Source organism: Uloborus diversus, chromosome 4, assembly GCF_026930045.1.
Source record: "Uloborus diversus isolate 005 chromosome 4, Udiv.v.3.1, whole genome shotgun sequence".
Taxonomy (NCBI): domain Eukaryota; kingdom Metazoa; phylum Arthropoda; class Arachnida; order Araneae; family Uloboridae; genus Uloborus; species Uloborus diversus.
This window is the reverse complement of record NC_072734.1, coordinates 110,429,629-110,448,442: the sequence shown is the minus strand read 5'-3', so window position 1 is coordinate 110,448,442 and position 18,814 is coordinate 110,429,629. Positions and strand designations below refer to the sequence as shown.

Genomic DNA, 18,814 nt, shown 5'->3' with positions numbered 1-18,814 from the left:
ATCTCATTGGTGGTCAGACTATAAAGATATTATATTTATAAAGATATATCTATAAAGGTATTTATTTTTATTTTATTAGCTGCTTTAGAATTTACATAAATATCTATTTGAGAGAGCAACAGCAATTTTCGGGTATTATGAACAGAAGTCTTTTTTATTTTCTACTTTTTAATCCGAACCAAGCTAATAGAAATAATCTAGATTCATCTCATTTTTAAACATTTTATTCATGTAATGCTATGCAGTTTTTGTTTTTTTTTTGAATTAAAATAAAATTACCTTCAGAAGGGTCCGATGGGACTAACGTTGCTTTGCAGACTGTACTTCGTTTTCTTCAGACGACGTTAACTTTCTCTTTTTAGAGCAATCCTTTTCGTCATTTAAATTTTTTTTCTTTGAGTTGAAAAAAGCTTGTTATCGGTCTTGTTCGTTTCATTATGCAACAACTTTCACTTAGAATGTACTACTTTAAACAGACTGTACGTTTCCAAAAGAATATGCAGTAAATACTGGCTGAAGAATCAATGTGATTGCAATGGATACTCTGGTTAGCAAAGGTAGTTTTGACTATGACCTATGACACACACGAGACCAGACCAACAAAAACCTCTATCGTCTCGAATTCCGGTTATTCGGATTCGAATTCGAAGCCCAATGATCTTCAAAGCAGCAAACAAGAACATTTTCTTCAACTCAGAAACAGAGGAATTGTCTTCGAGAGCTGAGGAGGCAGTAAATGCGTTCCACAAATAGGCTTTCCGGGAAGATTAACCAAAGGATAGTCGTTTCGCGCACTCTCTTGGAAGAAGAGTTAAATGGTGAAATTCACAGGTTTGGCATGTTAAGATGAACATTAAAGTTCATAGTTAAAGGTCATTCAAGTTAAAAGTCATTTCGCTCTCTTATCTGGATTAGTACTGTTCTTTGGTTGATCTCTTTCTTAAAATTGTGATTCCTTAGAAAACCGAAATGATAGGAGTGAAAAGAAAGTATAAGTTTTTTTTCAAGTGATGGAAAAAGGAAAATCGTGGACTACTGGCCAAGTTAGATTTGCTGCAATTGCTAACCTCAAGAGGATAAATAATGAATCCAAAAAAAAATCAGGTACCAAATAGCAATAAAAGACTTTTTCTTGAAAAAGACATGCTTAAAGTTTCTTTTACTGTCAAAATGATTCCTTAAACTCGCAATAAAGCACTTAATAATGTAATAATAGAATAAATACCTAACAAAACTAATAAAGAGGAATTTTAATCAAGAGCCCATATTGTCTTTAGTATCGATTTCAAATTTTCACCATCATATTTCAAATTTCTATAAAAAGTTTCTTAAAGACTCCGTAATTCAAAACCTCATTATCTCGATTTTTTTAATGTGAAATTCGAAATATACAGATTCGACTGTATGCAATATTCTCACTGCGCGGCTCATAAAATTAAACATATTTAAAAATTTGCAGAATCTATGACAAAGAAAGGCTGCCTATACGTGGATTTAACAAACAATCTAATTTCTAAAGTGAAGTGTCAAATTTCACTCAATTATCAAAAAATTGTCGCAGCAGAGGGAGGCGTCTTTATACTTGAGGGTCACTCATGGAGCAGATTTTCAATGGCATTGGGGGGGGGGGGGAGCGAAGTGAATTTTTGACCTTTGTTACACAGAAAAACGTCGTAGTGATTTTCTTTCTTTTTCTTCTTTTTTTCTTTCTCTTCCCTCTTCTTTTTCTCTCTTTTTTTGAGACTAACGTTTCGAGGGGGGGGGGTTGTCCCCAACCCCCCCCCCCCTTAGCTACGCCCCTGGAGAAGACCAACTTTCTGTGAAGCATTTTGTAGTTTTCAATAGCAATGCTATCTTTTTCTAGGAGTGGAACTACAGGCAGTTCTTTTTTAATCGCCACCAACTCCCCCTAAGAGGCCTTTTGTTTGCATATGAAAAAATTCATTAACGTCAATTGAAGACTTATTTCCGATCGGGAGTCATATTTTATTTCACCTATTACTATGCGTTTAAAAATTACATGTTTTAATTTTTCTCTTTTATGATTTGGATATTCCCATTCTACTAATTTAATAATTTATAACTTAAAACTGCGGCTTATAGAGTCATTGTGATTGTAATTTGCAGTTCAAAGAAAAAATGTTTCTTAATTTGAAAAAAAATCATTATTTAATGTCGCCGGGATTCTTTTCTGTTATTGTTATCAATCGGTTATTGTTATAAAATTGTACATGTCCCAAAAAGATCACATTAAACAGCGCCTACTGTATTTATAAATCTTAAAATATTATTGAATAGTTCGAGAACTTACCTTAATTTTAAAAGTAAGTTGAATGGATTCATCTATTGTATAAATATATTATATGTTTAAAAATGTAAAGTTATTAATATCTAAAATATTTTGAACATTAAAAAAAAAAAACATTTAAATTAAAAAAAAAACCTATTTTTTTGATTTAAAAAAAAAAAATCACAAATCCTGATCAGCGGTATCCGCACGGCCTTGCCCGTGGTGAAAAGTTAGTCATGGCCGCTTATTAGAATATCTGTTTTAAGAATATCCCGCTTAATGTAATAATATATTTTCAATGTACCAAACCGTTAATGTCTATTATAATAGACCCTCGTTTTACACGGAGGTTATGTTCCACGAAAAGGTCACATAAATTAAGACCTAATAATAGTGTTAAAATAGGGGTTAGGTTGCATAATAGATGAAAAAAAACTTCATTCTAGTGATAAATGATGGATAAAAATAATACATGTAATAAGTTTAATGTGTACATATTCCAATACATATGCACTACGTGTAAAGAAAACATGTATTAACTTAGTGTTTATAAAAAGAGCTGATTATGTTTTTTTTTTTGGATTCAATAACAAAAAAATTTCTTCTGTAGTTTTTTGTGGGACACTTCCATTATCACTCTAGGGTTTCTCCTATGGTCAGTAGCAGATTAGAGGGGGGGGGGGGGCTGACACCCCCAAAAGGAAAAATTATTTTAACTATTTCATTTTTTTAAAAATTGACTTCTCTGTATTACAAGAAGAAATGTTTTAGAGTTATTCAAAAAGAGAGGCAGTTTAACTTATTCTTTTCGAACTCAAAGGAACATAACACCTCCATTCGTCTGTTAATTCTTCTTTGGATGGAATCAGTATTTGATATATTTTTTAAAAATATGTGAAGATGTGCCTGGAAAAGTCATTTCAATCCAGGAAGCTGCTTGTGAAGTAATAGATTTTTTTTTCAATATATAAAGAATGCAAAATTATGTAAATCACATGATAGTTTCTTGGCAAAACCTTAATATTAATTGAAACAGAATGTAGTGTTTAAATTTTTCAGAACAAATCGGCAACTACTTCCAAAAATTAGTATGATTCGTTCCCCCCCCCCCCTGACGAGTACCGAATGCCATTGCTTCTCATTAAATCGCCTTTTATAGCCTAAAATTGCATTTTTAACTCTGCAATTTCTAAAATTTCTTTCAGGGGAGCACCCCCAAACCCCCTTTGGCTTCAAAGGAAGACAAAAAAAGAAATACATCCCTCATTTTGTTAAAATAAGGGGAAGCGCGAAGTTTTTACGTGTTCCACTGGATGCTGCTAAGCATCTGAGAATGGCTTGCGGGAGGGGGGGGGGGGTACAATTTCATTAGAAAGCGGATATGTGAGGTGGGGCATAACCCCTAATTTTGGCCTAGGGCTTAAATAGATGCTAAACCGGCCCTGAACAGGAGTGTAAAAATTGACAATTAAGTAGTAAAATATCAGAGATTGGAAAGTACAAATGAAGTGAGTTGAATAGTTTTAATTGTTCTAGAGTCTTTGAAAATAATCAGATAAGTCTTTGAAAATACAAAGCAAAGTTGGACTCCAATTTTAATTCTTATCAAGTGTATAAATTATGAATTGTTCAAATGGGCAGTGTGATACTCTCTTTTTACCTATATTTTCTAAATTTGTACACCATTTCTTTTAAAGCATTTTTTACAATTGATTGTTTTATATTTAATTCATTCTTGTATTTGTTGTTGGATTGGAGGGGTGATTAATACCAATTGCACCAATTGCCAATGTGAGCAAGTAACAATGCATTGTCTTTTCTCTTCCCACGCTCTTTCTCTATGTCAACTGTTGTCAATGATTTGTCAAATGAGGCAGTGAGAAGCAAAAGGATGTAAGTGGCAAAATTTAAAATTTAGAGATAGCCAGTTTCAAAATCTGGACTGGACAGTTTTTGACCGTTTTTCCTATCCAATCAAAAATTTTTTGTTTTTTGAATGTGCTTTCTTGAAACTTTTTTATGGTTACATCACTGCATGCAGGGGCAAAATTCAAGCAAATTTGGTGAGAGCTAGACAAAGAGAAGTGCCTTTTGTTTGATTCTAAACAGTTATGTTCTCAGAAATTGTATCTGCTTCAATGATACAAAGAAAACAAATGTTTTGGAGACTTGGAGAGAGGAATATTTTCGTACCCTAGGAAAAAATAGAGATTCATTGCAGTGATTCTCAATTTTGTGTGTCTATGACTGTGTATCTATGATACACAAAATGAGAGGGCGCAGTAAGACCCCCCTAATTTTATACAATTGGGGCATTTTATAAGATGATGGGGCCCGAAAGGCGCCCCTCGTGAAAATGTTGTTTTCGTGTGAATGCTGTTGTGTTCAGGGTTGGCAAAAACCCGGTTTTTTTTAAAAAAGCCCATGGACCCAGGGTTTTTTGGGGGTTTTTAAATAAAACCCAAAAAAACCCAACTAAAGCTTGGTTTTTTAAACGAAATGTGGGTTTTTTTGTCTTTTTTTAAGGGAAAATGTGGGGTACTTGTAGCATATTGTAGCGTAAGTATATGGACAAAGCAAAAAAATCGTCTTGTAGTAAAAAAAGCTGGGAAATTCAGCGTTTTCTGAAGAAAAGTAAAAAAGACAATGAAACCCAAGAATGGTGAAGTTTCAGATTTTTTAGTTACCATGATTGCCAACAGTTAAGAAAAAGTTACTTCTCGAGTTATAAAATCTATTGTTCGTTTGTAATTACTACATTTTTTTTTTGCATTTTACTTTATTGTATTTCATTTTGTTACGCAAAACTACTGTAGAACCTCAAATAGTTTAAATCCCTTTTTAATGAATTCCAGCTTAATCGAAACATTTCTTTGAATTTTATGTTGCCTGTTTTTCTATTTCTGTGTACAGAGTAAGAAATATTGAACTTTTTCGTAAGATAATGAAAATACTGTACATCCTATTCTGTTTTCTGTCCGACCGTTTGTGAAACCTGTTAATTTCTAAAAAATATACCTTGTTTATTCGAGATTTGTGACTTGTTGGTTTGCAGAAAATTGGTTTGCTTTAATTCACATGAAAGCCTTTTAGCTAAAGTAGTTTCCTCTGTACAATCTACAAATATTGAGAAAATCAGACATGACAGGACTTAGTCAAGATAATTTGAGTTATTTATTGACCAGTTAAAGAAAAAAGTTAAAAATATTTATTTAAAATCTTTGAAGTATTTTTTAATGCTGTTAAGAGTTAAAAAATACTATTAAAGTTCAAAATTCATTTTTTATGTCCATTGGCTGTGGTGAAGAACAAATAAAAAAGAAGTTTAAATTGTTAAAGTGTTTAAATTAATTAATTTTTTTAAAAACTTCTCGGAAAATTTTAAAAAACCCAAAAGAGGGCTAAATAATGGGGTTTTTTTAAATGGGTTTTTTCAAAAAAACCCATTGGGTCCAATCCGGCCAACCCTGGTTGTGTTTCGTCGAAACAAGGGGTGTCCTCTGGCACCCCCTCATTTCGTGGTGCTTGGGGCGATTGCTCCGCTTGCCCCCCCCCCCCCCCCTAGGACGGCCCTGACCACAGGAGGTAAAAAAATTTGCAAAGACGTTTTAATATTGAACTTTACTGAGTATGTGTTCTTTGTTTAGAAATTTTTTTAATTATGAAATGATTTTAATGAATTAGGTCATGATGATATAGTGCTTTTTACATTCCTTTGTGTCATGGTGATTTTTTTTTTCTTTTCAGCTTTTGAAAAAAATGAAATGTCAAACTGCAAGGCTAAGATACAGTTTGAGCATGATTTAGAAATAAGCTTAAAATCTTTTGAGAAAGGTAAGTATTATAAACTTGCTTAAAAATGTATTATTTTACCAAAATAAATACTTTTGCTTATTTTTTAAATTTTTGGTGGTAGAACTTTCTAATTTCATTCTTGCTAGGAGAGTTTGGTTTTTGTTGTTTTGAGTGCCTTAAGTTTTCATACTGTATGAATTTGTATTCTAAATTATAATTCTGGAAATATAATACAAACTAGCAAAAATACCCGGCGTTGCCTGGGTCAGTAATAATTGTAAGAAATAATCGCTACTTTCTTTCATTTAATGTTTTAACTGAAAGAACTCAAAACATACCGCTTTGACGTGCTTAAAAATCGAGCATCTTCCTTACTTATAAAAGTAAAGTAGCAATAAGTATAAAGGACCAACGAATATTCATTTAGAAACAAAAGCACGAATTTAAGCATATAAAAACTTGAAGAATTTTCAAAATATGAACTAACAAAACCAAAGATCACAAAAAAAAAAAACCGTGCGCTTGGTAAATAGCACACACAACACAAAGAAAAAAAAAGCTCTCTACTATGTTTCCCTCAGAGTGCGAAAAGTAGAGTTTCCAAATGTTTAAATGACTTTAAACTCATGTTTACTCCGGAGAAGCCTTGATTCAAAATTTTCATTATGATTACTTTTAATATTCCTGTTGTTTGGCAACGAATTTTTGTAACAATGAGTTTTATATTTAATCACATAGAGTAAAGAAATTAAATAGAGAGGCCCTGCTATACTAAGAAATTGAAGCCGGAAGTTGCACCGCTGTATCCCAAGATCCTTAGGTTCTTGCTAAGTATTTTAAGATACATCTTGATTCAAAACATTCCATTACTGAATCTCAATTGGACGTTAATTTAAACTTAGACATTGTTGCAAGTATATGAAGCACGTTTTAAAAATTGCATTAAAACATTAATTAAAATGCAAATTAATCCGCCAGCTACTTTATACGGTTTCTTTGCGAAACTGGTGAAAGCTATACTCGCGAAGCGATCACGTTATCAAAACCCCGCTCATCATTGCACCGCTGTATCCCATAATTCCGGCTTCAATTTCATCTCCTTTTTACCGTAGATAAGGCCTCTCGATGTATATTTCTTTACTCTATGTTTAACCATAACATGGGGAAATTACATGAAATTTTCTGTTTTCCAACATAACTTTTTAAACTAAGCTTTTAAGCAATAAATTATAGTATAAGTTGCTCCCTGATAATGTAGCTATCTATGGTGAAGAAATGGTAAAAATCCGCACAGTAGTTTTGAAGTTTACGCCGGACATCCGGACAGAAGTAGCCCTTTATGTATAAAGATAAGGATGCAACTCCTAAGAAAGCAATAAATGTCATGCTTGCTCTGGAGAAGCCTTGATTCAAAATTTTTATTGTGATTACTTTAAATATTGCTGTTGTTGGGCAACAAATTTTCATAACAATTAGTTTTATATTTGATCATAACATGGGGAAATTGCATGAAAATTTTTCTATTTTCTACCATAACTTTTGAAATCTAAGTTTTTAAGGAATAAATTATAGCCTAAGTTGCTCCCTGATAATATAGCTATCTATGGTGAAAAAATGGTAAAAATCCGTATAGTAGTTTTGAAGTTTACCCCGGACATCCGGACAGAGATTAGCCCTTTATGTATAAAGATACAAAAGTGATGACCAGCAACAGGCTCTGGGCCCAGCTAGACTGGTCCTAGTCAATTTAAAATCCCCAGTGAAGATCAATGACCCTCTTAAAACTATCTACTCCTTTGCTCATTACCACCTCTTCTGGTAAGCTGTTTCAAGGTTCTACTACCCTGCTAAAGTAATAATTTTTCCTAATATCCATGTTAGCCTGAGATTTAAATAGCTTAAAACAATGACCCCTTGTCCTATTTTCAGTGCTAAACTTCAGCCCCCTAACATCTTTCATTTTAATTGTCTAAATGAGAAAGTCCATTTATTACAGGGTTCGTACGGGTCATGGAAATCCTGGAAAGTCATGGAAAAAAAATAAGCAAATTTCAGACCTGGAAAAGTCATGGAAAATTTAAATTTTCAGTCTAAGTCATGGAAATTTATTTTCAGTCATGGAAAAATGTTCTGGGAAAAAAGTAACAGTAGCTAAAAAAAATTCATTAGAAATCTTGAGTGACTTAGTATTGCACCATGAAAGCTAGTTAAACAGGAAAATTGAACGATCTCAAAAAACATTGCATCCAAGTTCGTTTCCATCACTCCTAAATCTTTATTTTAAGATTTATCAGAGTTTATCTCAATTTGTTGAAGGTTTTGGACAATCTTTGGTCAGGCGATAGAACACAGAAATCAGGGAATTTTAATGCTCAATAACAGTAGTGCCCAATATACGGCCCGCAAAACTAATCCATGCGACCCACTGGTACGTTCAGTGTCATTATTCAAACATGTTCTGGAATTTCTGAACCTATTAATTTATATATGCATTTGAAAATGTACAAATAAGTAAACAAGTACATTTAAATCAAAAGATTTATTTACTATGAAACGTTTTTTTTTAAAAATAAATATCTGGTTTAGAAACATGAATTTACTAAAGAATGTGACTTTATTTTAAAGAACCAAAAAATTGTCAAGTTGACATTAAAAGACAACTTTTGAAGCAAATTTATTGAAACTTAGTAATGATTCATTCAACCTTTTCCCCAATCATTATCATTCTGCCTGTTTAAAAAAAATAGTCGCCATGTTTAAGCATCATTCACTGTAGTTTTAACTTAAACTTATCTGATGAAAACAGGTAAGAATTCAGTTTTTTAGGTGTACACTGATATTTTTTCAATCAGGCAGTGGCATTCACATAAAAGTTTTGCTAATGGGTCATTCCATAGAAATGTCAACCTCAACCTCAGAATTTTTTTTTCAGCAAAGCCCTAATTGTGACTTATCATTTCATTCAGCATACTTTTTAGCACATTAATCCAGGAACAGTTTGCAAAAATTTCATTCGGTCATTTTCTTCTAGCTCTAAACGTGCGAGGTTGTAGAAAAGGCTTAAAATATGCTAAAAACATGCGTCTAAGTTTTCTTGTGTAACGTAAAAGTTTTTGCAAATTTTTAAAAGAACTATTTTTATTCTAAAAGATTAGATGTTGGCCCAATAAAATTGACTGTTCTTTTTGCATACATTATAAGATAAGTATTTTAATTAGTTTGGCTATTTTACTGAAAATATTTACGTTACGTTAGTCACGAAAATGAACTTTTTTCTGCATAAAAACTAAACCAGATGATTGAACCAAACATCACTTTTTATTTTCTTACATCTATGTCATATCTACTTAAAAAGTGCAAAATATTTATTTTTGTATCAGTAGATATAAAATAATTAGTGTGACTAACGTAACAGTTTGAATGTGACTAACATAACATTTTAAAAATGACTGCTAATATTTAAAACTTATTTAATTTAATGTACATTTTCATGAACAATTTTGAATAAGTAGGCATTTTATATTGATAAAAACTATAAAGGGTGAAAAATGTCAGTAATATTACATTGTAGACCTTCTGTCTATTTAGAAAAATATTTTTTTAAAGGTCTTTAAAAATATACTTTCAATTTAAAGAATTATAATTAAAAAAAAAAGGGTGAGTGAAGCAAAATGAGTACTCTGTTGAATGTGCGTGCATTCAACGCAAGAATCCAAGCTAAATAATTAAGAAAATAGAAAGACATTTTTAACAAAGAAGAACGTCTATTTTTTAGAAAACACATCTCCACCTATTATTAAAATGAAGTAATGGCAGCTCGTTGGAAAACATTTGAAGATGTTACATGATACACTGAGAATAAGCACTGCTGCCATACATTACAGAAAATGCAAGAATGATCATTTAGAAATTCAAACATTTGCGGTGATATCCGGAAATAAAATTCATTCTGCAAAAATGTTTGAATATTTTTTTTCAATGTTACATTTTGATTAAGGATGCACAACACTATTTGTTCGATGAATTAGTAAACCTTGAAAAATAATATGCCATTGAAAAGTAATAGGAGTTTCTTATGACGATAATTAGTAAATCTGCAGAATATTAGAATTCGGCGAAACTATCAACTTGAATAAAGTTAATTTTTTAAAAGAGAGATATATATAAGATTTAATTAGCCCAAAATAATATTATTCAGTTTGTAAAAGCAGTTTTTATTTTTTTTTTTTTTTTCGCACATTCAAATTGAGTTAGTTGAACTGAATCCTTCCATTTAATTTTTACACTAATGTAGAAAAAAAGTAAAGAAAGAACCATAATGCAACGCAAAGGAGGTTCCTAAAAAGTGTAAAAGTAATATAAGAGCAAAAGATTAATTACAAAAAGTTTTTTATATGCATTCATTGCTTGTTATCCGATGGTTACGTTAGTCACGTTACGTTAGTCACACACAGTTTTTCGTAAACGCACCATTAAGGGCCAAAAAAGATTTATGTGTAATAAATCTGTAGTATATTTTTAAATATAGACTGTTTACCTCTTACAAATATATAGGCCAATGTTAAATGCCTGCGTAACTTTCAGAAAAATTTGCCTCGTAACATAAGCATTGTTTCTCAGGGTTGCAAAAATATTACGTTAGTCACGATGCCTTTTTTGGCAAAAAAAATACCTGCCAGCGCTTATTTTGCTTTAAATTCTTGGTAGAAATGAAAAATAGTCACTTTGTACATTTTAAATCTGCATATTAAAGCAAAAAACATTTATTTTTACTCCCGGTGTAGGTAAAAAGAGTAAGAAAATCAGCTGCGAATGTTATGTTAGTCACTATGGAATGACCCTAATGCTCATTTCCAAAAAAAAAAAAAAAAAAAATCGCAAGTTTGATATTAAATAGTACTATTCTCTTCGTGTAACAAGGTCATGAAAATTTTCATGAAGTCATGGAAAAGTCCTGGAAAAGTCATGGAATTTTTTCATCCAAATAGAGAATGAACCCTGTTATTAGCCTTGTAGCCTGCCTTTGAACCCGTTCCAATACATTAATATCTTTCTTAAGATAAGGAGACCAAAACTGAGCAGCATACTCCAAATGAGGTCTTACCAAACTTCTGTATAAGGGCAGAAGAACTTCTTTAGATTTGTTTGAAATAGATCTATTGATAAACCAAAGCATCTCATTGGTTTTGTTACTAGCTATGCTGCACTGTTAGCTAAGCTTTAAATCCTGACCTATTAAGACGTCCAGATCTGTAACTTTTTCTGCCTGACTAATGACTGAACCTTGTAAATAATAACTTGTACACTTATTTCCATGCCCTAAATATAGCAAAAATGGAATTTAATGATTGAAAAAATTAATGAATTTAAACAAAACCAATTTATCAAAAAATATATCAAAATAGGGGTTTTAGGAATTGAGTTAAAGAAAATTTTTACTGTCTCATACTTGAAACTAATAAAAGAAATGCAAACTTTTCTCTTAAATTTCTACGCAGTGACATCTGACAATTCTAAGAAGGCTTTTCTGCCTTTATGTAAAAGTTTAGTAAGATCTCATTTGGAGTATGCTGTTCAGTTTTGGTCTCTTTATCTCTTGAAAGGTATTTCTTTGTTGGAAGGGGTTCAAAGAAGGGCTAGTAAAGGGGCTTATACAGGGTTATTCAGAATAACATGTCGGAAATGTGCAAGCGCATGGAGGTCCGGCATATAGTAAATACAACTAGAATCCTATGGGAACATAGGGTCGCATGCGGAATGCAGACCCGCAAGAGGGTGTTGAATGTCGGGAAGATAGCTGGCTGGGGTGAAGTGTAAGTGTCTGTTGAGTGTAGGTACTTTAAATGTTCTTGTTAACGGGTAACCTTACGGGTAACCTTTGTTAACGGTAACCTTATGTAAACTTCACTTTCTGTAGTAAAATTTCTCAGTTTTGGTCTCCTTATCTTAAGAAAGATATTAATGTATTGGAAAAGGTTCAAAGGCGGGCTACAAGGCTAATAAGTGGACTTTCTCATTTAGATTAAGATTCCAGGTTTAGAATGCTAAAAATGTACAGTCTTGAGCAAAGAAGAGACCGATGGGACATGATTCAGTTGTTTAAATTTATTAAAAGGAAAGATGTTATGGGGCTCAAGTTTAGCACTGAAAACAGGACAAGGGGTCATTGTTTTAAGCTATTTGAATCTCAGGCTAGCATGGATATTAGGAAAAATTATTACTTTAGCACCTTGGAACAGTTTACTGGAAGAGGTGGTAATGAGCAAGGGAGTAGATAGTTTTAAGAGGTCCATTGATCTTCACTGGGGATTGTTAATTGACTAGGAACCAACCTAGCTGAGTCGAGAGCCTGTTGCTGGTCGTCACTTTTGTGTTTGTAGTAAAATTTCATTCTCTCTAACAGTTTTTACGTTTTCTTGTGTGAGTAAAACCAGCCTAGCTGGGCCCAGAGCTTGCTGCTGGTCATCACATTTCCATTTGTATTAAAAGATTTACGCTCGAAATAAGTATAAATAGTGAAAGATTCATAAGGTATAGGGCATCTCACTGGTGCATCCACACACAGAGAGGCCCACAAGGCCTATGCCCACCTTAGCATGCTAAGTTGAATGTTTTTCGAATGTATTCTTTCTTACTGAACAGAAGAAAAAGAACATGTCTTTGGATATTGAAGTTATTTCAATAAGAAAAACTAAAGAATATTGAAAAAAATTGGAACTTCTGAACCTCAAACCCGATAACATCATTTTATTAAAAAATCTCTTTTAGCAGTTCAAGTTCGAAAAATTGTGGGAGGAAAGCCCTTGAACCCCCTTTTTTGTAACCTCATTGAAGATTGTTTATAATTGCATTTTTGGAACTTCAATTTTGAAATATTGGAAGGAAGATGTTGGCAGACGATTCACGAGTAACATTATTTTCTGTAACCTCAGCAATTATGGTATACAATCATGTTTTGAGACTTCTATTCCAAAAAATTTCAAAGAAGGGCTCCCAAACCTTTCCTTTCCTTAACATCACCAAAGATCATCAAAATTACTTTTTTACACCTGGAAATTTGAAAATTTTCCAGACCCCCATTATTTTCACATGCTCATACTAACCAACCCCCTTCCAAAACTAGAAGTTTTATCTGCTCATTCTCTCCATATTAAATTGTATATCATCACCTCAGAGCAAAAGTACAATATCTTAGTGTTATTTCTGGGATTAGATATCTTACTGTTGCTCTGAGGCGACGATATATTTAAATATGTTTGAAAAAATGTCTGCGAAAGAGATATAGAGATGATGGACGGATTGACGTTAATTTCCATGTAGGAAAAAATTTTAAGTGCCCCTTCTAAAGTGATTTTTCTGGTTACGCCACTGCAGAATCTGTTCAAAATTTCTTCATTACCTGTGTTTCCTAACCAGATGCAAAACATGTGCAAGTATCAAAGCTAAGTTCAGGATAAATTTTCGCCTACAATTTAAAATTAAAGAAAATGATTAAAAAAAAGCGTTTTTTAAAAATTTTTCCACTTTAAGAATTTATTAAACTGATTGTTGTTTTTTTTATGAGTTAGCCTTTTATGATTTTTGAATTGTTTTTTAACAACAAGTTTGACTACTCATACATACAAGGCATATCAAACTCACTCAATGTATACTGTGTCATTTCTAGATAGGGTGTAAAATGTGATGCAAGTACAATTGGGGGAAATTTTAGATGATAAATCTGTTTCTGTTGTGGGAAAAGTTTAGGCCTGGAAAATGCAGACTCTTTTTGGATCTGCCCTTGAACTTTTTCAATGTTCTTTAATATTTGTCATTTATGAATCTTCTTTTTACTGAAAATATTTCTTAAATAGAAACTTTCTTAAATGAAAATTATTTACCTTTTTTTGCAGATCTTCACCTCTTGCGTTTAAAAAACCTGCGTCATTTAGCTGAGACTTTAAAAGATGATGCTTGGATGTACCCCGATTTGGAGGCAAAACTAGGTATTTGATTTGAGCCCACGCCATAGGAAAAACCATGTCTTCTTGTGACCCTGTAGTTGTTAGCTATGAAAACAGCCTGCTACGACAATCTGATGTTGAATTGTTAGATCCACCAAATTGGCTCAATGATAACATTATTGCCTTTTGGTTTGAATACTTGGAATATGATGTTTATAAAAAGCATAAAGACAAATTTGGGTTTGTTTGCCCTCAGGTTGTACAGTACTTAAAATTTGGACTTCCAGAAGAGGTCAAGTCAACCATTGAAGAGCTTGAGTTAGATAAAAAGCAATATGTATTCCTTCCAGTTAATGACTGCAGGGCACAAACGGTTCCAGGCGGGACACACTGGAGCCTCCTAGTTTATAATGCACAAGATCAAGCATTCGAGCATTACGATTCTTATCCAGGCAGTTATAATTTATCAGTAGCTGAGAATTTAGCTAAAATCTTGGGAAGTTTTCTGAGGAGTTCCTCAACATTCGGACAGCAGCCTGTAATACGGGAAATGACCTGCACTCAGCAGAATAATACGTATGATTGTGGCATGCATGTGATCTGTAACACTGACGGATTGTGTAGAAAATATATTCACCAAGACTCAAGACCTCTAACGGAAATCGTGCCTTCAAAAGTTGTTTCAAATTCTCGAGATTTTATCAAAGACATTATTCGTTCCCTGAAAAAATAATGTTGATTTTTCATTTTAATAGTTTTTTCTTGCGTAATTTATTTGTTTCTTTTCTGTGATCTTCTTACCAAGGGTACTTACTGTAATTGAAAATTCGCTTTCAAAGTTGAGAAAATACAAATAAGTTCTGTGGATATCTAGAAAATTAAATATTTTGCTCTTGCTGCAGATATGTTTTTGTAATATATTTTGTGCTGTTCTTATACATTATATTTTCCATTCATTTTTCTTGTGTTGTCACAGTGATTCAATTATAAGACCAAACTTCAAACTAAAACTAAATGAATTCCTGCTTACTTTGAATTATTTTTTCCCAACTAAGTTCTTAAGTGAACACTATGTTACGTACGTAAGTAAAACGTTGGCTTTATGTGTGATATGGAATACTTGTAACATTTACATGCTTCAACTTTGGTGTATTAATTTGTAATTTTTTTACTTTAAACTTAATTTAATAACAAAATATATTTGAAATGAAAAATTTCGGTGAAAATTATAAAAATGACCTCTACATTTCCTCCAGCAGTTGCAGAATTTTGCCTTGTTCAGGTAATTTAATATCTTATTTTTTTTTATGTGACATGAATTTGAAAAATATTCAATATAATTTATTTGACTTTTTATTATATGTATTGAAATTCTCCTAACCAAATTCATTCTAAATTTTCAGATATTGTTCAGGATTTACCAACAGTGGTGCATGTATGCATTTAGGAGAAATAAAAAGGCAAACACTTAGTATATTAGGAATAAAATATATTTATTTACAGTTGAGTATACACATTTTTGTAGAGATTTTCAACAAATTGAACATTAGTTTCTAGCAAGACACTGGAACGAATTATGTTACAAAATTAAACTGTATTTGCAAACATAGTCAAATAGAAATGTACAAAGTGAATAATATCATATATACTGTAAATTTGTCAAAGGATTTTGAATTTGTTACATACACTATTCAATGACTAGATTTTTTTCCTCAAGATTTTCTGTCACATGTACAGGGTGTCCACAGGGAAACGACCATGCTTTAGAGCTGTCTAGTGGTGAAACAATTGCTCAGAAATTAACAAAATTTTATGTACAGTGTAATGAAGGGATGGGACTTGGTTTGAATGAAGAAAAAGAAAGGCTAAAAATTTCGCTGCCAAAGGGTGTTTTTAACATTACTTCCCGATCGTCAAACCTCGGCCCGTGTGACTTTTAGCTTTTTAGGCGTTTGAAACATCTTGAAGATCGTGATAATCCTCGATTGTTACCTGATCTTAAATACGGTATATCATGACATGCTCTTAGCATTTCTCAGAGCATATTACTGTATCCTGTAAAACATGCTATCTCATGTTTTCAGGAGGTAGACGAAAATGATAGCCATCATGTTGAACATGTTTTGATGTAAGATTTGTTTTAAAACCATCGTAAACATACATTGTAACATATGCATAATAAATGTAACTCGTAAAAATCCGCCTCAAATGTTGACTATGTTCTGAACTATTTTTTTATTTGATCAAACAAAGTCCCATCCTTCAATATGTTGTACACAAAATTTTGTTAATTTTTGAGCAATAGTTTCCCGCTAGACAACTTTTAAGTTGGGTTGTTTAATTATGAAAGTCCTGTATTAATTGTCTTGTTTAATTTACATTTTTATTTGTTGCTTTTATAAAAACACTGTATTTTAGTAATAAGTTTGAACTGTTTTGTGATACATTTTGGAAATCAAATTCTGGATTAATTTCTTCATAGCCTAAGTCTAATAAAATTGGTTTTTCACTGGAATGTTTTTTGTATTATCATGATTGTTTTTATTTTTATGATTTCAAATGGCTCACAAATTCTCTTGGAACAGTGGTGGATTTACATGCTTAGGGGCCAATCGCAATGCACTTTAGGTGACCGAATGTCTATCACATGCCTGTGTTAAATATCTATCAGACATTTTTGTACTTTCTTCTGGGCGCCTATGATCCTGGGAGCCTCTCGCAATTAGGACCAAGTAAATACGCCACTGCACTTGAAACCTGCATTTTCAGGTTTGATTGTGTGTCATAAAGGACAAAATTAGCAGTTGCCACTGGTCACAAGGGGACTAAATGAAAATCAAAAACAGAATTGACAACCTTCAAGTGTGCAAAAGGAATTAAGTAATCTTTTTCCACCAAAATCAAGATGCAGCCTTCATGTACTTGAAATATACTACTTACATTAATTTACATACTTAGCTATATTAACAAATTATTGTGTAAAAAGGGCTACTAGTGAAATTATCACTACTGACCATTGGTGACTAAAGAATTCTTTCCTTTACCCCTTTTGCTCACCAAATAGAATTTGATTTTGCTCATATTTTAAAGAAGTATATTTTAACAGCAAAAAAATTCTTGAGTTTTGTTTCAATAAAGCATAATATATGCCTCAATTATTATAGAATATCATAAGATAACATTAAGTAAGACAGATGCACAAATGTTAAAGAATATAGTAAACTGTCTCTCCACAGTTGCTTTGGAATTGACAAACATCCAGCTATCTGAAGGAAGAGGAAAGTGATTGATGCACGTGTTTTGTTCTTTTCAATGAATCTGCTTAATTTAGCAAACATCTGCAAAAGTTGGCATCCCTGCAAACTAAATATTCATCCATTTCCACCTGTAACATTGATGTTTAGTTTTTTCCATCACATTAGTGGTCAGACAATGTAAATGCATTTGCAGATAATTAACTTATCTGAAATAATGTTTTCATCAAAAATTTGGGTTTCTTTTGGTACTTTTAAGATTTTTTTAAAAATATTTTTGAACATAAGCTTATTGTTTATTTTACAAGATTAATCTTGAATAAAAGTAGAATATTTTGAGCTGTACTAGAAATAATTTTTATCGAGGCATGATGGTATGTTTTCTAGCCATCTAAATAAAGAATCTGGATGCCATATTTTAAGTCAAAGTTTTATTTAGTTCTATTAAATAGAAATAATACTTTTCTGCTAGATAACACGAAGTATATATTTAAAATATTTTATTGTAAGCATAGAAGGAAAATGATATTTAGCAAAGACAAAATTCACTGTGTCGGGGGGGGAAAAAAATTCTACAAATTTTAGCTGTTGTGCAACATTTGACAACTACTTATCACTTTTTTATTTAAAATTGTATTAAAATCTTAACTTCAATAACGGTTTGCGTTCGCCATCAATTGGGAAGAGTCCATGAGATCCAAAATTACGGGAATCAGTTTTGAATTTTAATTTTTTAAATGTTGTGAAAATATTTTGGTTGTAAAGTAGGCTTAACGACACCTTAATTTTAGCAGTGATCTTGTGACAGTTTTAATTTAGTTCTAATTTACCCCTTCCAATTCCATTTTATTTCGGTATTCATATATATAATTAAGTATACAGACATATATTTATATTTCTGGAATTTCTTGAAATATTTCTCACCTTACCAAAGATTTATTCTGTTGAAATCAAGCTAATCCATCAGATAGTAAAAATTTCCCCAGAAATTGATTGATACAATGGAATGCTTTAGAGACATATTTATTACATTTAAAATCGTGTTTAAAATTCATAAATTTTTGTTCAATGATTGGTATAGAGTCAATTACATTTTCACCCAATTAGTTCCACTTTTTAAATATTCCTCAAATTCAGTTTTTAAAATTCTCTTTTGACATGTATGCCATTCTATTGTACAGTTTTTCCGTAAGTATATTTCTAACCATTTAACAGTAAAAATTACGACTTTAGTGTCCATGCCCAGTAACTTCTTTAAAGAGATCATCTTCACCAGTTTGTCTTTGTTTTGGCAGCTGAATTCCTCAAATATTAACACAGTTTTTTTTGTTGTTGCATTTCAGCTGATTTTACTGTATTTCTATGTTTTATTATTAGAAGAAAGAGTTCATTTCCTCACACAGAAAATAATGGCAAAGTTGCAGTTGATACTGTACATGGCATAATGGCTTGCTTGACTACATTCATGCTGAGGTTTCTCTTTTTGCATCACCATTTGATTGTTCTGTTTGAGCTGCAGGCGTGGAGTTTTG

General features: G+C 32.0%; 2 protein-coding genes across 3 annotated transcripts in view; one reads left to right on the top strand and one right to left on the bottom strand.

Moving 5' to 3' along the window:
- The window catches only part of LOC129221356 (sentrin-specific protease 8-like), a 26,841-nt gene extending 10,298 nt beyond the window's left edge, over window positions 1–16,543 (top strand). Inside the window, exons 2-3 of the mRNA XM_054855827.1 lie at window positions 6,038–6,124; window positions 13,978–16,543. Coding sequence (XP_054711802.1) covers window positions 14,105–14,761 — 657 coding nt within the window. The 5' untranslated portion in view covers window positions 6,038–6,124; window positions 13,978–14,104 and the 3' untranslated portion in view covers window positions 14,762–16,543. The remainder of the gene's footprint in view (window positions 1–6,037; window positions 6,125–13,977) is intronic.
- LOC129221355 (Ig-like and fibronectin type-III domain-containing protein 1) overlaps window positions 15,501–18,814 on the bottom strand; it is a 159,725-nt gene continuing 156,411 nt past the window's right edge. The window contains exons 28-29 of one of the 2 annotated variants that reach the window (XR_008580499.1): window positions 18,682–18,814; window positions 17,291–17,413 (exon numbers count right to left, since the gene is read on the bottom strand). Coding sequence is in view for 1 of the 2 variants with exons in the window: in XM_054855826.1 (XP_054711801.1) it covers window positions 18,746–18,814 (69 nt within the window). In the remaining variant the exon portion in view is untranslated. The other variant, XM_054855826.1, reaches the window with a different exon arrangement.